Source organism: Vitis riparia, chromosome 6 (assembly GCF_004353265.1).
Source record: "Vitis riparia cultivar Riparia Gloire de Montpellier isolate 1030 chromosome 6, EGFV_Vit.rip_1.0, whole genome shotgun sequence".
Taxonomy (NCBI): Eukaryota; Viridiplantae; Streptophyta; class Magnoliopsida; order Vitales; family Vitaceae; genus Vitis; species Vitis riparia.
In genome coordinates this window covers 21,197,033-21,219,476 of record NC_048436.1, presented here as the reverse complement: position 1 = coordinate 21,219,476, position 22,444 = coordinate 21,197,033, and the positions used below count along the sequence as shown (strand labels likewise).

The 22,444-nt window shown below is 29.2% G+C and overlaps 1 protein-coding gene across 1 annotated transcript; it reads left to right on the top strand.

Annotated features, from left to right (window-relative positions):
• The first annotated feature begins 5,124 nt into the window (after positions 1 to 5,124).
• Positions 5,125 to 11,899, top strand: LOC117916870 (linoleate 13S-lipoxygenase 2-1, chloroplastic-like). Its single transcript, XM_034833075.1, has 9 exons — positions 5,125 to 5,534; positions 5,958 to 6,268; positions 7,660 to 7,897; positions 8,943 to 9,239; positions 9,318 to 9,403; positions 9,663 to 9,773; positions 9,838 to 10,139; positions 10,280 to 10,546; positions 11,008 to 11,899. Exons 1-9 carry the CDS (start codon positions 5,219 to 5,221, stop codon positions 11,735 to 11,737), a joined length of 2,658 nt encoding a protein of 885 aa, XP_034688966.1. The 5' UTR covers positions 5,125 to 5,218; the 3' UTR covers positions 11,738 to 11,899.
• The last annotated feature ends 10,545 nt before the right edge of the window (positions 11,900 to 22,444 follow it).

Sequence of the window (22,444 nt, the reverse complement as noted above, 5' to 3'; positions counted from 1 at the left end):
ATATAGTTATATTTTTTAATTTCCACAAACTTTCCACAAACCAAGTCTTGTGATAAGTGAGAAGATTTATCTTCAAATCTCTGTAATGTTGATAATATCAAAATAATATGCTTTACATTATATCAAGTTAATCTATCGTTCTAAGTCTCTTCTTGAAACCAAGTGACATGTATCATGCTTTTAAGTTAAAAATAAAAAAATTGACATTATCTTCTTTTTATTTATTGCTTCAATTATATTTTTGAAAATAATGATCATATTGTATAACTTTGTATCTAATTTATATTAAAATGAACATTAATAGAATTTAATTTGAAAATATTTCTAATATATTCCTAAAATTTACAATTCTTAAGGAAGAAAATGTTTTATAGTTAAATTGTTAAGCTATCAATTAATATAAAAGCTTAATCTATTGGGTAACAAACCATCAATGTATATAAAGTTTAAGGGGACTAAACCCTAATGTAATTATAACATTGGTGAAATTTATTGCCCATGACCTCCTATGTATATTATCATGTTAATCTACCTAATAATTAACAAAAAAAATTAATTTATTAGGTAATAATCAACCCTTGACAACCTTTTGACATTACTAAGTAGGTGATTTTTTTTAACTAAAAATAAAAATAAAAATATTGTTATAAGTGCATTTATTGACAACTAATAACTTTGGAATGATCCAAAACTTGGACCGGTTGGACCCGTCGGTCCGGTCCCGTTCTTAGATAACCGGAAACCATTATTTTGTCTGATTCAGGGCTCTACTAACTAGGGGGCTCAATTGGCCCAACTAACATTCCAAATACTGGTGTGATTCTAGGCTCGTCCAATTGGCCCAACTAACATTCCAAAGACAACAAAAAAGAGTGTTGGGAGATTTGAACCCTGGCCATTCACCTACTTGACTATGTATTGTTTTGAAGAATAATAAACTATATAAAACTACAAATATGTTTTTCAAAATTTTATATATTAAACCATTAAACAAATGCAAAAATTTATATTCACATTTATTTTTTATAATAAATATTCAATTATAAATATGAAAAAAATTATAAATTAATTAATATAAAAATTTAAAATAATAAAATATATAGACATATAAATAAAATTAAATATTATAATTTTCTTTTCATCTTAAATATATCTTTAAGCTTAAGTATTATATATGTTCTATTTAATAAAATTTAATACATTTATATTTATCTCCATGATATAATTTGATATACAAAAATAAAATATTATTAAAAATTTTAATTATATTTATGACATCACCGATTTGACGATGGTTCGATTATCGATCCAACATTAAACCGTGAACCAGTAACTTTTTCGATTCAATGACCGTCTGATTCTAAAAACATTGAAAACAAGTAATAAGTAAGGTGAATACTTCAATGATGCATAAAACTATATATAGAAAAACAATTTTGTTAAAATTTTCAAATAACAAATAAGATTACAACTTTTATTATCTAGTTTAATGATATGTGAATATATGATGATCAAAGGTGACAAAAATATAAAAAAAAAATTATGTTATTCAAATTATAAAAAAATTTGGCAGTTAAATAATCACATTTAACTTCAAAAATAGTAAAAATGATGATAGAATTAATCAAATATAGTTTCAAGAAAACACGTGATTATTTCAATATAAGTTAAAATTCTCATGTCTCATTGAAATATCATCTTTTTTTTTCTCTCCATCACACATCTAATACAACAAAATTTAAAAGCATGATCATCCATGGAATATGTTGGGTTATTTGGAACCACACTTATATTTGTTGGATTTTAAGAAAAAGACAGTACGTGAGTACGAGACATGAGCTATTACAAGGACCATGTCAAGTCCCTTTCGCTCATGGAATCTGCCCTAAATTAAGAATATCATCAAAGTGGGATCTATTTGCCCTTCACAAAATCTCATTTACCAAGAATGTCTCACGATTTATACATGGATTGGATGACTTAAGTTGACTACAAACAAAGTCATATATATGTCCAATTTTGATATTAATGTACCTTTAATGGTCCAATTTTCTTGCAATCTGGGGCCAGAATATAAAAACCCAAGTAAAAACTTCTTAAATTTATTCTAAAAAAATTATATAATTCTAAAAACAAATGCTCAAAAATCTATTTTTGATTAAAAAAAACTGTCAAATATATTTTCTATTGAAAAAAAAAAACAAAACCTTTTTTTCAAAAATAGATACCAAACAAGGTAATAAAACCATGCATGAGATGTGAACGAGTTCTTCCTTCATACATGATGTTTAAACTACTTGCTACGGCCTTCCCTACAGCTTTTCCAATTTTTATGTCCAAGTCCATTTTCAATCCTTTTTTTTATTCTTTAAAATTATCATGATTGTTCAGTCTTACATATATAAATAAATACTTAACTCATCTATTATTGAGCTTGAACTTGATTATAACAGTTACGATTAAAGGAAGGAAGTATACTTAGCTCATTTAGTATCGAGCTTGAACTTAATTATAACCATTAAGATTAGAGGGAGTAAGTTATGTCCAACTAGTGCATAATTGGGAAAGATTATAACTCTATTCTAAAGTATCAACAATTTTATTTAGAAACTCAATTATATATATAAAAAAAAAAGTTCTGTTTTATGATTTAGGATAAGATGACATGAAAAACAATTGAAATTTATTCTTAAAATTGCCATATTCTTCATAAAATAAATAAAAGCATCTAAATTCCCTCTCAAAATATCTTCTCTAAGATTAAAAAAAATCTCAAAAATATGATTTTAGGTTAAAAAAATTTCGAACATATTTTTTAAGTTGGAAAATAATTTTCTTTTTTTTTAAAAGGTAAAATCATTTTAAAAATATTTGTTTTGTGAAACATATTTTTAAAATGAAATTTAGCATTTTCTTTTTCATTTTCTAACCATTCAAGCCTCATGATGGCCAATTTGATACGAAGATGAAATTTCAAAAATCTAAAAGATGGAAAGGATATTGAGGGAAATTCAATCACATATATTATATATACCCAAGTATAAAAATTGTTAAAAGTGGCCCTCTAATAGCAATGAGTGTAGTTACCTTATCAGTGTGATGGAGCATCAGTTTTGGACCGACGTGATGCCATCAACTGATACATCTATTTCACAATGAATTCTCTCTCTCTTCCCCACTTCAATAAATTTGGGATCCGTGAGAAGTTCGATCATGAATTTGTAACTCAAGGTTAACATGACAACATTTCTAGAATTTATTAACCTCTTTTTCGCACATAGAAATTATAAATAATAATAATAATAATAATGATAATTCTTTTATCTAATTTATTGTAGATGATAGCATTTAAAGATTTTAAAATTTTCTTATTCTTTAAGAAAAAAGAAAACATATCAATTTGAATCATGTAGAAACATTTATTGAATTTAAATATAATTTTTTATTCATTTTTATTTTTTATTTTTTAACTTTTCATGTCATTGTCTTACGCATTGACTGACATAATCTTGAAAAGGAAATAACAACAAAAACAATAAATTCAAAAATGAAACATCAATAAAAACAACAAATGACAGAAGAAACGATCATTTAGGGTACCCCTCTGACCAAAAGATGACAAATTTTAATTTAAAGTTATATAAATCTTTCTTCAAAAACCAAGTCTTGTGATAGGTAAACATCCAATCATATGTTTTGCATTGTATAAAGAGTATCAATATTTAAAAGTGAGTATACCATTATATGTCTTTTCTTGAAACCAAATGTCATTCAAACTTTTCTAATTAATTTTTTTTTTGTTGGGGATTCAAATAAATACAACACTCTAAATTCTCGTATTAGTTACTATGAGTGTAGCATATTTAATCTTGAAATAATGGAAAGCTCAAGTATATAAGTGAGACTAACTTATGTTTTGAAAATACATACAATACGACTTTGTACTTTTATATTAAGATGATCATTACTATAACTTAATTTGAAAATATTTTAATATTCCCAAAATTGGTACATCTTAACAAAGAAAATGTTGTATGCTTACATCATTATAAGTTATCATTTAACAAAAAAACTTGACCATTAATGCACGTATATAAATTACTTTACTTGGGCGAAACCCAATTATAAAATAACATTGATGAAGATTATAACCCATAACCTTCCTAAATTAATAGTGTGTTTGGCATTGATTATAGAAAATGTTTTTTTTATAAATATTTTTAATATTTGAAGAATGAAAAAATTTCAAGTATTACAAATATTAGAAATATTTTCTAAAATTACTATCAAACGCACTCTAAATCTTTCATATTACATTAATCTATTTATTTACTTAAAAATTTAAGTTATCAAATTTGACATGCATTGTTGGTTAGCAAAAAGCTAAAAGGATAATTGATTTTCTTGACATAAAAGATACAAAATTCATTTACTTGAAGTTAATAATTTTGATATGATTCAAAATAAATAATAGGTGAGATGAACATATCAAACTATCTATAGCAAAATAATTTTATTACAATTTTTAAATAGTAAATAAAATTTTAAATTACAACTTTTATTGTTTATTTTCATGACATGTAGTGATTGGACAAGGTAAAATTTTAAATTTTTTATTATTATTCAAACAATAGAAAATTGCAATTAAATCATCACATTTGACTTTAAAAAAAAAAAAAAACTGAAATAGTAAAAGCGATGAAAGAATTAATCAAACATTCAAACACTAAACCTGAAAACACATTTTTATTTCAATGTAAGACGAAAGTAACGTCTTATTGAAATATCATCTTATTTTTTGTCCTTCATTGACAGTACAATAGACCTCACACCAAAAATCAAAAGCATTTCATGGTTTGTTTTGCACCACGCTTGTATGTCCCCCACCATGTGATTTCCACTTTATTCTGGGAATTCATAAGAAAGGGCGCCCATTTGCCCTAGATAAAGATAGCATCAAAGTGGTCTCTCTCTCTCTCTCTCTCTCTCTCTCTCTCTCTCAACCACATTGGAATTTTGTTAATTTTTTTTTTTCTGATATTATATTATTTTGAATAAAATATTTGCATTGTTATCATTTTTAATAATTATATATATCATTTTTAAAATTATTTCGTTCTTCTCACAAAATTACAGGATAGAGACATGTGTCTCTCTTCCTGGTTCCTACTGCTGTATAAACAGAAAAGGTCGACCTAATAACACTTATCGAACACCCATGGCAACTCAGGTCCACCGGCCACATCTTGTGGGGATATTCTTCTTACCGAACAAACCATGCATCCACAGTCGCAGTTGGCCTTCATTTTCCGTAAGGCCATGGCCACAACCCCAGAAAAAATATAGGAAAAATACCAGGGTTGGCTATGTCCCCAGCAACATTAAAGCAGTAGCAGTAGCAGAAGCAGAAGTTGAAGCAAGTGGAACCGAGATTTCCACTTCTGTCAAGGCAACTGCAGGAGTTACCATGAAATCACCAAACTTGCTTGGCGGATCACTCCTTTTAGAGCTTGTTAGTGCAGAGCTTGATCCTCGTAAGTATTTTATCATTTAACTGATCATTTTTTTGTATATGAAATCGAGTAAAACTGGACTGCTGCAGTTTTCTGCAGGGACCATGCAATTGCAGGCCTTGTTTGGCTGCGGTGTTGTTATTTTTATTTTTTATTTTTTTTAATTATCAAACACATCTTCAGTCAAGAAAATAAAATTTTAAGCAGAATGGACAAAAAAAAAAAAAAGGAAAAAAAAAGGTGCATTATAGAGGCTAATGCAAGGGAAGATTTGAGTCTTCCTGACCATGTGTTTAATTACCCTAACTTTTTGTTTGTTTGCTGAGAAAATAAAGTAGAACACCCAAAAAAAATCTGAATTTTTCTCCTTTTCTACACTTGCTCGTCTGAATTTTAAAATTTGATCCATGGAGTACTGATATTTTCGTTAATGATTTTGCAAAGAGACGGGATCACAGAAGAAGCCGATTAACGCGAATGCTCACCAAGTACTCCCAAAGGATGGCCCAGAGGGTGGCCCAAAGGATGGCCCAAAGAATGGCCCAAAGGATGCGATTTTTGAGTCAAAATTTGTGATTCCTGGTGACTTTGGGGAGATTGGTGCAGTTCTAGTGGAGAATGAACACTCCAGTGAGATCTACCTCCAGCATATAATCCTCGATGGCCTCCCAAATGGCCCTATTAGATTTCACTGCGGTTCATGGATTGAGCCCAAATCTGATAATTCTAGGAAAAGGCTCTTTTTCACCAACAAGGTTAGCGACCTTCCTCAACACTTTCTATCATCTCGTAAGCATACTTTGCCTTTGTTAGAGTTTGATGACTCAAATTCTATTTGGTCTAACTCAAAAAGTTAATAGTGTGACATATGTGATGTAACTATAATTTTAAGATTTTCTTTAAGGTCTATGGTAGTAACAGAGGGATCAGGCCAATAGGCCCGATTGCTTTGTTATATCTATATATATATATTGTATGTGTGATGATGTATAGTTGATGATTATATATCTACTATAACTATTCATAACTCTCATTTCTTGTACCAATATTTTGATATAGTAGATTTTCTTGTCCTCTACCCGTAATTTTTTTCGTCTAGAGTTTTTCATGTAAATTTATGTTCTTATTCTATTTTTTTTAATTGCCTTTTCTTGTTATTGTGTAACAATATTATTTACCTCTAATTAAATATCATAAGTTTTTGTTTGGATAGACTTCTTATGTTTTGGAAACCATTATCAAGGTAAATCTTTTAGAATTTTTATATTTTATATAAAAATTATTATAATTTTTTAGTTTTCAAAATAAGAAAGAGAAATTGCACAAACAATGGATTCTATGATTATTATCCTAACTTTAGATAGTATTTCATAATTTTATGAAGGATCGATAGGTAAGTATTCATTTGGATAAATTTTTTATTTAAAAAAATAAAAAGTAATAATAAATTTTATATAAAAAGTCATAGATTTTCTTTATGTTATTAAAAATTATTTTTAAAAAGTTTATATTCAGGTAATAAAAAATTTTGACAAGTAAATTTTTTTTAACAGTTTTTAAAACCATTAAATTTTCGATATAAGCCATTGGAAAATTTCAATTAAATATAATACACAAAAATAAAAAGTTTTGTGGACAAAACTTTCAACTATCAAATAAATAAATTTTGACATCTCCTTTCAATGAAATAACTCATCTTTTTATTTCCTTTTATAATCAACTAATTCTTGATAATATGACACTTCATTTTTTTTATTTTTTTTTATATTCAACTATTTTTTTTTTTATAAGAAGACAGAATATGAACAAACAATTCTAACAAATGAGCACCACCAACACATCAAATACTTTATCATCACACTCATCTTCGACCTATTTCTAAAGTCATCACTTAAGCATAGTAGAATCATTTCAATGGCATTTGCTTAATTCCATAAAATACATTCTATATCTTTTGGTAGTGGCATCCTAAAAATTGGACAATATATTATAACATCAAATTAAAATTTTCACTTCATATAAATTTTTTTCTTCTCTATTCAAAAACACTTTGATCCTACTAGCATCATGACTCAATATTGTCAATATCAAAAGCCTTATTCACCCTTATGAGAAGTGTTACTCATTTTTTGTTCATATGGAACAGTTATACTTACCATCACAAACACCAGAAGGCTTGAAGAACTTAAGAGAAAAAGAACTTGATAGTTTGCGAGGCAATGATGAAGGAGAGCACAAGACCTCTAATAGGATCTATGATTATGATGTATATAATGATTTGGGTGACCCTAACAATCCTAAATTGGCGCGACCGGTGCTTGGTGGCAGCAAACAATATCCATACCCTAGACGATGTGGAACTGGACATCTACAGTATAAGACTGGTATGAAGTTAGAATTGAACTTTCTCTTTTTTAATAAGGAGCTAATAAAATCATAGGATGTCAAAAATTTAGAAATAAAAAGGAAATATTAAATTTTTATATAGCGCAACATATTTGAAAGATAAGAGTACAAATTTAAAATATTAATGCTCATATAATCATATTTATGTTTATAGAGAAATATGGAACTATTAAATTTTTTATTATATTATTGCATTTCATTTGTAGAAACTACTAGTCTTTGGTTCCAGTGTGTAGAAGCTCTTATGCTACTCATTATGATATTAATTAAACACATCAAATGATTAACGTGGATCAACAAATCATTTTTATCTCCATGATGAGATAAAGATTTAGACATACATCATTCATTCACATTCAAGATTTACAATTGATACAATATTAAAGTATCATTCATAGCATCACACCCTAAGTTTAAACCCTTGACTAGACTCATTTTTTCATACTTTGTATGAGTTAAGAAACAAAGGCACATAGTGTGTTGTATTGTATTGATGTTTCCCTTCTCTCTTAGTTAAATTTCATGAGATTTCATATAGAATGTTATAGAGATACAAGGATTCTAAACCTCTCATTATTTGCTTTCCAGTTCTATAAGAAACTTTAATGACAAAATGAATCCTAAAAGGATCTTGTCGTATATAAGGTTTCAAAATCCAAAAAAAAAGAAAAAAAATCTTAAAGGAAAAAAGCTAAAGTATCTTAGTAGTATCTATATAATAATAGATTTAGATTGTTGAATATATATGGTGACATTTAGGTCATTGAACAATACAACAATGAAAAATCGATCAAGGTATAAGGATACAAACAATAAGATGTAAAAATGTGTAAGTGACACCACCTGATTGGTTGTCATTTCAATAGATGCTAAAAAAGAAGTAATTAATTAATGATCAATGCTTATTCTAACTTACAATACAATTCTCAAAGCAGTTAGAGTGGAGGCACATAACAAAAATATTTAATCAGGAATTGTATCATTCTCATTTGATCGAATACGAAATTACCATGATCCATGCAGATCCTTGTTCAAAGATGAGTAACAGCTTCTATGTGCCAAGGGATGAAAAATTCTCTGGGGTGAAGGAGAAATCATTTAGAGGAAAGACAATAGAATGCGGGTGGCACGCGGCAATTGCGCATCTAAACAGTCCAACAAAGAGTGAATTTCTACACCTCTCAGATATATTCAAATTATACTACGAAGGAATCAACTTGAGTAGTCCTGTGAATCGAGGATTTTGGCAACGGGTTTGGAACGTCTTGCTTAATGTTAAAGATGATTTCCTGAAATTTAAACCCCCTGCACTGTTTCTCAGTAAGAAAAAACCTTCGAACCCCCACCTCCTCTCTTGATCTCTCTCACTTACAAACTGAAGTCATTTTGCAATTGCAGAGGACAAGTTTTCTTGGTTGTGGGATGAAGAATTCTCACGCCAAACTCTTGCCGGTATTAACCCATGTAGTATAAAGTTGGTTACGGTATGATAAGCAACTTCTTTCGATCATATATTAATACTAGCCTTTCTCTTTCATTTGATTTGTGGATTTTTGAGTGTTGATATACTTTATGGACATGAAGATCACATTAATTATGGAACCATGTTAAAAATTACTTGTGTTTTCTTTATTTCTCCTTGTGTGTGTGGTATAGATATAACATCTATAAAAGGCCGTGAACGTTAATAAGATTGTACACAAATGATACTCCATGGTATTATAAATCCATAAAATCGTGCAGGAGTGGCCATTAAAGAGCACACTGGACCCTGATGTCTATGGTCCTCCCGAGTCGGCAATCACCACAGAGTTGGTCGAGCGAGAGATAAGAGCCTTCATGACTATTGACGAGGTACCTACTTTTCTCCTCTTTCTCCCAAGAATTAAGTTGCCTAAATTTGGGAACATGTATGCAGGCATTAGAACAAAAGAAGCTATTCATAATAGATTACCACGACTTGTTATTACCATATGTGAGCAAAGTGAGGCAGATCGAAGGGACAACACTGTATGGTTCCAGGGCACTTTTTTTCCTAACCCCTGACGGCACCTTGAAGCCTCTAGCCATCGAACTCACGCGCCCACCAATAGAGGGGAAGCCACAGTGGAAGCAAGTTTTCACTCCCACATCGGAATCTACAGGTCGCTGGCTATGGAGGTTAGCCAAAGTTCATTTCCTCGCTCATGACTCCGGTTATCATCAGCTTGTTAGTCACTGGTACATGCCACTGCCTTGATTTCTTGTTTGAATAACGTTTTTATTTTACCAGACCTTTCAAACTGATTCCTTGGATTTGTTGGATGAAGAGTTGGACAACTTTATGAATGCCAATCAAACAACTTTGTTCAATGTTGCAGGTTGAGAACTCACTGTGTAACAGAACCTTACATAATTGCAACAAATCGGCAACTCAGTGTAATGCACCCCATCTACAGACTATTGCATCCTCATTTCCGGTACACAATGCATATCAATGCTCTTGCTCGAGAAAGTCTCATCAATGCGGAGGGGATCATTGAGTCTTCATTCTCACCCGGCAAGTATTCTGTGGAGCTTAGCTCAGTAGCTTATGACCAGCAGTGGCGGTTTGATAGGGAAGCCCTGCCAGCAGACCTAATAAACAGGTATGATTTGATAACCATAATAATGGATGATGTAAATCAAACCCCCATTTATACTCAATGAAATTATGTGAAACCAACTATACTTTACGCCGCAAACTAGCATACTAGTTCATGGCTTAAATTCAAAGTCCTTATTTCTTGTTACTAAGTTATCTCTTGCTCATGGTTTCCCTCACAATTTTTCATTACGCTCTCATGTGGCCTCTTGAGTAAATGTTGGTACCTTGACATACATTGCGATCCATATCCAAACCCCCTTAAATTTTATTTTCGAATTTCTCTCTAATGAGATGCACTTTTACTCTTGCCAGCAAACCTAATAAACAGGTATGATCTGATAAGCATAGTAATGGATGATGTAAATCAAAGCTCCATATATACTTATTGAAGTGTAGAGGGCTAGTTAATATACAGTTGCATAAAAGTGCCCTGGCTGACTTTTTTGGTTTCGTAATTGCCAGGGGCATTGCTGTTGAGGATCCAGATGCTCCCCATGGCCTAAAGCTACTGATCGAAGACTATCCTTTCGCCAATGATGGTCTGATCCTTTGGGATGCCTTAAAACAATGGGTTGCAGACTATGTCAATTACTACTACAAGGATGCGAGCATGGTACAGTCTGATCCAGAGCTCCAAGCATGGTGGACGGAAATCCGAACCAAAGGTCATGAGGATAAAAAAGATGAACCATGGTGGCCAAACCTCCAAACACCCGACGACCTCATTGGAATTATCACAACAATAACTTGGGTAACCTCTGGTCACCATTCCGCAGTCAACTTTGGACAATATGCTTTTGCTGGTTACTTCCCCAACAGGCCTACCATTGCTAGAACCAATATGCCCTGTGAAGAACCAACAGAAGAAGGATGGCAACGATTTTTGGACAATCCCAATTCTGAACTCTTGGCATGCTTCCCTTCAAAGCTACAGGCAACAAGGATTATGGCCACTTTAGATCTGTTATCGGAGCATTCCTCAGATGAGGAGTACATAGGAAAGGATAGGAAGCTAACATGGGATGAAGAACCGGTTATAAAGGAAGCATTTAACCGGTTTTCTGCAAAGTTAGAGGAGTTGGAAAGAACTATTGATGATAGGAATAAAGACAACAGTTTGAAGAACAGAAACGGAGCTGGGGTGGTTCCATATGAGCTCTTGAAGGGAGTTCCATACAGCATCTCCATTTGAAGCTATAACATGTAGATGTAGCTTTGGGAGTGAAGTTTCAAATCCATTGTATGGTAGAGATAATAACTGACGTAACATCCATGAGACATTGACTGATAGTAAGTATTGAATAAGTGCAATGGAATCTATTGACACGGAGTCAACAATAATTTTATCTTCAAACGGATTTAAGAAAAGCCTCTAGTCATACCTGCCTATTCATCTCTAGATAAGGTGAATGTAAGTGAATCAGAGGATTTTTCTCAATAGTACGGTAATTTAAAAAAGTTATGCTTAAATTACTGTAGTAGAAGAAGTTATTACAAATATACGGTAGTTTTTGCCACCTAGGAAAGAGGATTTGCCACTTAGGAGAGAGGAGAGAGGAGAGAGGTTCAGCGGATAATTTTTTTTTAAACAAAGGGAAATCGTCTTTTCAAAAGACGAGTTCCATGAAAAAAAAATAGTATTTAAAAAAATTCCCCATTTACAAGGGAACTCGTCTCTTGAAGAGACGAGTTCCATGAAAAAATTATATATATATAAAAAAAAGAAATTCCTCAAGGTATATATTTTAAAAAAAATTCCTTTTAAAATAAAAAAAAAACTTCCACAAGGGAAATTCAAGAGACGAGTTTCCCATGGGAAATTATTATTTTTTTTTAAATAATTTTTTTTAAAAAAAATTCCTAAATTAAAAAAAAAAAAAAAAAAACACACACACACAATACCACAAAGGAACTCGTTTCTTGATGAGACGAGTTCCCATGGGGAAAAAAAAAAATTTTAATTTTTTTTTTATAAAAAAGTTCCCAAATTTAAAAAAAAAAAAAAAAAAAACAATTCTTCAAGGGAACTCGTCTCTTCAAGAGACGAGTTCCAGGGGAAATTTTTTTTTTTAAAATATTTTTTTATAAAAAAATTCCCAAAAAAAAAAAAAAAATTCCACAAGGGAACTCGTCTCTTGAAGATACGAGTTCCCATGGGAAAAAAAATACCAAATTTAAAAATAAAAAAAAATAAAAAATAAAAAAAAAACAATTCCTCAAGGGAACTCGTCTCTTCAATGGGATAAAAAAAAAATTTAATGAAGAGACGCAACCACACAATTCAATTGAAGAGACGAGTTCCCAAATTAGTAATTTTTTTTTTTTTTTGGGGATTTTTTATAATTTGGGATTTTTTTTTAATGAAGAGACGATTTCCCTTTTGCAATATTTTTTTTTATTTATTTATTTTATATTTTGGGATTTTTTAAAAAAATATATTCAAAATATTACTTTTTTTTTAAAGAGACTATTTCCCCTTTGGAATTTTTTATTTTTATTTTATAATTTGGGATTTTTAAAAAAATAAATAAATATATTTTTTTTATGGGAACTCATCTCTTCAAGAGACGAGTTCCCTTGAGGAATTGTTTTTTTTTTTTTTTAAATAATAATTTGGGAATTTTTTTTAAAAAATATATATATATATATTATATATATATATATATATATATATATATATATATATATATATATATATATTGGGAACTTTTTTTAAAAAAAAAAAAACGAGGAATTGTTTTTTTTTTTTTTTTAAATAATAATTTGGGAATTTTTTAAAAAAAATATATATATTTTTATTTTCATGGAACTCGTCTCTTGAAGAGACGAGTTCCCTTGAGGAATTTTTTTTTTTTTTTTTTTTTTTAATTTGGGAACTTTTTTTAAAAAATATATATTTTTTTTCCATGGGAACTCGTCTATTGAAGAGACGAGTTCCCTTGCGGAATTGTTTTTTTTTTTTTTTAATTTGGGATTTTTAAAAAAAAAAAAAAAATTTCCCATGGGAAACTCGTCTCTTGAAGAGACAAGTTCCCCTTGTGGAATTGTTTTTTTTTTTATTTTTTTTATTATATTTTTTTTTAATAATTTGGGAATTTTTTTTAAATATTTAAAAAAAAAAAATTCCCATGGGAAACTCGTCTCTTGAAGAGACGAGTTTCCCTTGTGGAATTGTTTTTTTTTTTTTTTTTTTTTTTAATTTGGAAAATTTTTTTTAAAAAAAATATTAAAAAAAAAAAGGAAAAATTTCCCATGGGAAACTCGTCTCTTGAAGAGACGAGTTCCCCTTGTGGAATTTTTTTTTTTAATTTAGGAATTTTTTTTAAAAAAAAATTCTTTTTTTTTTAATTTTTTTCCCATGGGAAACTCGTCTCTTGAAGAGACGAGTTCCCTTGTGGAATTGTTTTTTTTTTTTTTTTGGGAATTTTTTTATAAAAATATTTAAAAAAAAAAAATTCCTCTGGGAACTTGTCTCTTCAAGAGACGAGTTTCCCTTGTGGAATTGTTTTTTTTTTTTTTTTTTTTTTTTTTTAATTTGGAAATTTTTTAAAAAAAAATATTAAAAAAAAGGAAAAAATTTCCCATGAAGAGACGAGTTCCCCTTGTGGAATTTTTTTTTTTTTTTTTTAATTTAGGAATTTTTTTAAAAAAAAAAATTCTTTTTTTTTTAATTTTTTTCCCATGGGAAACTCGTCTCTTGAAGAGACGAGTTCCCTTGTGGAATTGTTTTTTTTTAATTTAGGAATTTAAAAAAAAATTATTTAAAAAAAATAATAATTTCCCATGGGAAACTCGTCTCTTGAATTTCCCTTGTGGAAGTTTTTTTTTTTTTTTTTAAAAGGAATTTTTTTTTAAATATATACCTTGAGGAATTTTCTTTTTTTTTTATATATATATTTTTTTTCATGGAACTCGTCTCTTCAAGAGACGAGTTCCCTTGTAAATGGGGAATTTTTTTAAATACTATTTTTTTTTCATGGAACTCATCTTTTGAAAAGACGATTTCCCTTTGTTTAAAAAAAAAATTATCCGCTGAACCTCTCTCCTCTCTCCTCTCTCCTAAGTGGCAAATCCTCTTTCCTAGGTGGCAAAAACTACCGTATATTTGTAATAACTTCTTCTACTACAGTAATTTAAGCATAACTTTTTTAAATTACCGTACTATTGAGAAAAATCCGTGAATCAGATCTGGGCTGAATGCAAGTTCCTCTTTAACCAACAGTGGTAGCGGCAGCCAATCTGTCATGTTAGGCTTCAGTACTGGAAATCTCCTAGCATGGTGGAAAAGATTACAAGATGAATCATGGAAATGATTATAATTAAAAAAAAATGGTCATATAGTAAAAGTAAAAAAAAAAAGAAAAAAGAAATAAAAAAGAAGGTTTTATACCTTTAGATTTGGCAATGCTTCCATTTCTTTATATTTAAGTTAAAAAAAAAAAAAAAAAAAAAAAAAGTTGATCCTATTTGTTTATATCTTTTTTTTTTTCTTTTTATACCTTTATTGAATAGTTGGACTGTACACATACCTATTAGTTTAAAGCTCACTACAATTGATCTAATTTTTTTTTCTTTTGCATAAGTTTGATTTTTTATTTTTTATTTTATTTTTTCAAGTTCTTGTAGGTCAAGAGTAATATGCAGTTTAGGCTCATGCTTTGAGGAATATCGCTACTTTTCAAACTTCTGTTGTATCGAACAGTTGAAGTGTATCCATAGGCTTTACTTTATTTGTTGTTTGAACATTTGTAGTGACTCCTTATTTGAATGAATTAGACTCTAACCAATGATGAAAATATCGTGATATATAGTTGATTTTTCATCAAAATATCACTTATTAGAAGGCCCCAACACAATACATGCCACAGATATTTCGATCACTAGATTTTTATTTTTATTTTGCATTTTTCACCAATATATTGGCAATATTCCAATATTTTAGCAACAATATTATGATATTTTAGCAACATTTTGACTTTACTATAAAAAATTTGGTGATTTATCGATGTCACATATAAGTTGACATGAAGATCCAACCTGAAACTTAGTCTTGTTGATGAATTGCAAGACCCTCACCAATAGGCTACTCATCCTTATATTTCATGAGTTGCAATATATATATATATATATATCCTTCAATTAATATCAATTTCTTTACAAAAATAATTTTAATATGTGTATTATTATGTTTCAATCATTTTTTTTTAGTTTTTCCCTACATTTCTAAGTTTTTTATTTTTTATTTTAATTTTTTAATCAATTTTCACCCATCGATATTTTGTGTCAAAATATCCACTGATATTTTGCGATATATTTCGATATATCTTTAAAATTAAGTTATCATCAAAACCGATATTTTCATCCTTGACTCCAACTTAAGAGTAGCTTTTATCCCTTTTTGCTTAATTGAAGGAGATTTTTTTGTCATGTTTTTAAAGCATAATAGAGTGTCAAGGTTTGAAAATAAATCTAGTGAAATGTGATGTCACATTCTCTTCATCCTCATTTGTGATGTTTTTGCTTCAGTAGTGTCATCTTTCAATTCTTTAATAGACATGTTTTCACTTACATTTGTTTTTATAACAAACTCTATGTTATGTGCTCGTGTAGCCAACTCTTCGAAGGCGTAGGATCATATCCCTTAGAGGATGTACAGAAGACCCCAATATATATCTTGTATGTACATTTCCACAATAGACATGCACCTCGAATAATCTATCTTTCTAGTAAAGGCCTAAGGAATTCCAATAATTGATGTAGTTAACAACCGACTCATCTTTCCATTGCTTAGTATTGATAAACTCTATCATGCTCATAGTTTATGGGTGCTATAGAAGCAATTAAGTAATTTGCACTCCATTTGGTCCCAACTATCAATGCACTTGGGTGTAAGGTTGATGTACCAATCAAAGGCATTCCCTTGTAGGGATCAAACAAATTGTTTAAACATGATGTCACCCTCTATACATGTATTGTTGCAAGTTTTGATGAAATGGGCAACATGTTGCTTCAAATTTCCTTTTCCATCGAATGACTGAAACTTTGAAGGTTCATGACCCATAGGCATATGCAGGTTATCAATCCTCTTGGTGTAAGGCTTAGAGTACATGAGTGTGAGGATTTGTCATATTGCACTTTAATGATGTTTGTTATCATATCCTAAAATTGTTAGAAAAATCGCAATGCCACCAAGGCAAATTCAATGGTTTGTCCTCCAATTTGCACCAACTTAAACTTATTTGGTGCATCACCTAAAGACATAATCTTCGAAGAGTAAGTCCTTGGTTTGACTCAATCGTATTTTGTGTCTATCATTGACCTTATTCATAAAATGAGCTATTTGTAAATATTTATCTCTACAGTTTTGGTGAGTTTGACGACGACATGAGTCATCTTTGCTAAATATTCTTCTACAAATGTAGTGCCTATTATCATTACCGACATAATCATCAAGAAGAAAGAAGTAAAAGAGTTGGAATGGTTTGAGGAGTTGTCTTCCTTTGATATCCTAGCTTGTGATCCAAAATGTGAGTTGGTGTTGGAGTTGGAGTTGGCATCGACAATAGATTAAGGGGACTTATCCCCATAGTCCTTTAGTGTTGAAGGGCGTTTTTCCCAATTATGAGGACTTTGATTCTTTGACTTCAAAGAGGTTAAGGTGAAGAGTGGTTGGTGACTATTGCGTGTTCCCAATGATTTTGTTAAATGAGTATGCTCACTTACTAGCTTTGCTGAAAGTGCAGTCATTGATTTTACTTTGCTACAAGTCATGAGACCCTGTTGACTAAGTAATGACAATTTTGACATCACCCTTATTGACATGTGTAGCTTGAGTTTTTTTAGATGCCATCATCTTAGTGCTAATCACTTTCTTAATGGAATAGATGAGAGACAAAGATGTCCCACATGGCGTATCAAAAATTTGTACAAACAAATTTCGTGAAGTCCTGTAATGTAAGCAAAACAATAGAAAAATATGCAAAGTAATTTTTTTTTAATTAAAATTAATTATTGGGATACAATCTTTATGGTAATATTTTTTATAAAAGAATATTTTCCTTTGATTCATTCACCTTGATCACAATTTGAAAGACGATGATGAAATTTTTTGTTTTTTTATTTTGAAGATCAATCAAGGGCCACAAGTGGCTTGTTCCTGAATGAACTCCTTGAAGGACGAAGATTGCATTTGTAGCACTTCTCCTATTTCTCGGACTTACAGGGAGATTTTGTGAAGACTTTTCTTCTTTGTGAAGCTTCTTTTGCCATGTGAAATCGTCTTGTCAATTCGAAGAAGTCTCCTTCATTGAAGGAAGTCACATTATTTATAGGTGAAACTAAGGAATTAAATTTGGAGTCCCTAAGATTTAGTTGCTTAATTCAAAAAAGTTGGTTGCTTGATTTTAACAACTTATATTCTTCATTAAGGAAATTTGCCAACAAAAGAATATTTATTTTTAATTTTCTTGTGATTTCAATTGGAAGATTTGTTTCCTTTAGAAATTTACCAATGATAAAATATTTATTTTTTAATTCTTTTTTTACTTCAATTGAAAGATTTGATTTTATTTGCAAAATTAAATTTTGTAACTCTCCAAATTTTGTCACGTGTCATCTTTTGAATATATGTCATATGTCAAATGTGTGTGATCCATCACTTGTTAAGTTCAAATTTGTTGAATTAGGAAGTTGCAATTTTAAAGACCAATTTAGTGATAATTTAATTCATTAAAAAAAAAAAAAATTGATGTTTACAACCATATCTCTGAGGATGACCCTTTGGGCTATGCTAACAAATGCCTTGTGATAGTCTTCATCTAACACATGCAGTTGTTATTGTTTACTAAATTTTTCCAAGATTCTTTTATTGAGATACTTTATCACAAAACCATTACTAGATGAGAACTCAAAGATGCATACATGCTCATTTGTTAATTATCCAATTGGTAACAAATTCCTTTTTAGATTAGAAATGACAAGCACATTTTTTAATTTCAAATTGCAATGCTTAGTATCTAAATAGCTATCACCAATATGAGAAATATTTAAATAACAACTATTACCAACATAAATATTGTCTCATTCCTTCTAAGGTTGTACATTGCAAATTTTAATTAGGTCATCAGTCATGTGTGTAGTTGTATCCAAGTCTATGTAGAACTTTGAGTTTGATCTTCATTTAAACTAAGATCGGCAAGTGCTAGCTAGTGAGGCATCCTTAGCTTGATAAGCATAATCGAACCTATGTCAACATCTTATACCACTTTGATTAGCTTTTCTACAAATTTAACAAATTAGTTTACATTTACTTTTTTTGCATGATTTGCCACAATATATTGTATTTCCACTTTCATCAGGCATATGATCAATATTATTAGGGTTGTTTCTTGAACTTTTGATCTTTGTAAGTGTGCACTCTTACCCTTGTGAACTAACACCATCACCTCACCATCCTCCTCTACCTTGATTATGTTGATTCAGAAAGACTTGATTATGATTCATCTTACTTTTATTTTCTTCATTCTAAACTACATGAAAATGAATGTGGCTTTACAAAACTATTAAGAATTATCTAAATAATAGATAAGGTGGTTTTGCAAGGCTGGCTACTTGAAAATCAATGTTCTTTAACTCAAGTCCTCTTGTAAAATGCAAAAACCTTGTGAAGATTAGATAAGGGTTGGATGGTGGTTGCCTAACTATCCTAGATCTGTTCAAATCCTCATTGATAAAAGAATTTTTTTGTCTACGCTTAGATTTAATGAAACTACCTACGAAAAGGTAAATAGGTCTAAGTTAATCCTCAAATTAAAATTTTTACTATCTACTTTAGGTTTATCCCTTTATATTAATTCTTTAGCGGGAGCTAGCCAAATCTCATACACAAATAAAGAAAATTGATTCTATATAGTAAATATGGTACGGAACAGCGTAGAAAGCTATAAGTGGTCTTTAGACACTAACTATGAGAAAAAAAAGTACATAGTTTTATATAATTGAATGCACTTACTCTCTGGGGTCTTCTACCACCCACACTTATACTTCTTTTTTAATCAATTTTGGACACACATTCCCGCTTACGATACCATCAAATGGTCAAATAAATACATCTATCTCACAATGAATTCTCTCTCTCCTTCTCTTCAATAAATTAGTTATCCTTTAGAAGTTGGATCATAAATTTTGAACTCGTTAATATGCTTACATTTCAAGGATTTATTAACTTTCTTTTAGAACATAGAAATTATAAAAAAATAAAAGATAAATTATCTTATCTAATTTAATATAGAAAAATAGTATAGAATAAAATTTATTTAATGATTTTAAAATTTTAAAATTTTTTATTCTTCAAGAGAAAAGAAAAAAAAAATTATTTGAATCATGTAAAAAAATGTATTGAATTTAAATATATTTTTTATTCTTTTAATCTTCCACTTTTAAAATTTTCATACCATTGTCTTACATATTGGCTGACATAATCTTGAAAAGGAAATAAGAATTATGAATTGTAGAAAAAAGAATCATTTAAGGGTATCCCTATCATGAGAAGATGACAAGTTCCGATACATAGCTATATAAATCTTTTTCCACAAACCAAGTCTTGTGATGTTGAGAAGGTTTATCTTGGTTTATCTTCAAATCTAAATGATGTTGATGACATACAATCATATGTTTTACATTGTATCAAGAGTGTTAATATTTAAAAGTGAGTCTACCATCCCTGTCTCTTCTTGAAACCAAATGTCATTAATCATGCTTTTCAAGTTTAAATTTTTTTATTGAGGGCTCAAATAAATACGTACTTCTAAACTCTCACATTGTTTTCTTTTCATTAGTTACCTGAGTACAATGTATATAATCTCAACATAATAAAAGGCTTAATATATAAGTAAGACTACCTTGTGTTTTGAAAATAGATATAGTGCAACTTGGTACTTCTATATTAAAATGATCATTGATAGAATTTAACTTGAAAATATTTCTAATATTTCTAAATTGATGGATCTTATGAAAGAAAATTGTATAGTTACATTATTAAGCTATCATTTAATTATTGAAAAAACTTACTTGACCATCAATGTATATAAAATACTTACCTAAATAAATACTTAGCTCATCTAGAATTGAGCTTGAACTTGGTTGAAACTGTTAAGATTAAAGACAATAAATTATGTCAAACTAGTGCATAACCAAGGTATTATAACTCTATTCTAAAGTATCAATAATTTTATTTAGAAACTCAATTATGAATAACAATTTTCCACCCGTTTTATGGTTTAGGGTAAGATGACATGAAAAACAATTGAAATTTATTTTTAAAATGACCATATTCTCCATGTCTCCTCTACTCTTAGAATGGTTCAAATAAATAAATAAAAACATCTAAATTTACTCTCAAAAAATCTTCTCTAAGATACCAAATTCTCCAAAAATCTAATTTTAGCTTAAAAAAATTGACAAACATATTTTTTAAGTTGGAAAATAAATTTTTATTTTTTATTTTTTTAAAATAAAGATAAAATCATTTTAAAAAATTTGTTTTGGGAAACATATTTTTTAAATTGAAATTTAGCATTTTCTTTTTCATTTTCTAACCATTCAAGCCTCATAATGATAATTTGATACAAAGATGAAATTTCAAACACCTAAAGGATGGAAAGGATATTGGGGGAAATTCAATCACATATATACCCAAGTACAAAAATTGTTAAAAGTGGCCCTATAATAGCAATGAATGTAGTTACATTATCAGTGTGATGGAGCATCAATTTTGGAATGATGTGATGCCCACATTCGTACTTGGGATGCCATCAACTGATACATCTATTTCACAATGAATTCTCTCTCTCTCTTCCCCACTTCAATAAATTTTGGATCTTGAGAAGTTGGATCATGAATTGATAACTCAAGGTTAGCATGACACATTTCTAGAATTTATTAACTTCTTTTTCGAACATAGAAATTAGATATATATATATAAAATGAATTTTTTCATCTAATTTATTGTAGATAATAGCATATAATAAAGTTTATTTAAAGATTTTAAAATTTATAACTTTTCTTATTCTTTAAGAAAAAAGAAAATATATAAATTTAAATAATGTAGAAAATATTTTTGAATTTAAATATGATTTATTTATTTATTTTTAATCTTTGACTTTTTAATTTTTCATGTCTAGTCTTTTAAGTGTTGGCTGATATAATCTTGAAAAGGAAACAATGACAATAACAATAATCTCGAAAAGGAAATAACAATAAAAATAACAAATGGCAGAAGAAACAATCATTTGGGTACTCTTATGATGAGAAGATAACAAGTTTTGATATAAAGCTATATAAATCTTTTTTCAAAAATTAAACCTTATGATGGGTAAAAAGGTTTATCTTAAAATTTATAAGATGTTGATAACATCCAATCATATACTTTGCATTATATCTCTTCTTGAAACCAAATGTCATAAATGAACCTTTTCTAGTTATATTTTATTTTATTTATTTATTTGTGGATTCAAACAAATACACTTTTGTAAACTCTCATATTATTATTTTTTTTCATTAATTACTATGAGTATAGCATATATAATCTTGACATAATGGAAATCTCAAGTATATAAGTGAGGCTAATTTGAAAATAGATACGATATGACTTTGTACTTTTATATTAAAATGATCATTACTAGAACTTAATTTGAAATTATTTAATATTTCTAAAATTGGTAGATCTTAACAAAGAAAATGTTGCATAGTTACATTATTAAGTTATCATTTAACAAAAAATCTATAAAGTACTTGGACCAAACCCATTTATAAAATATCATTGAAGTTTATGACCAAGGACCTCCCCTAAAAGTACCGATCTCCTTAACACCCTTTTGACATGTATTGCTGATTAGCAAAA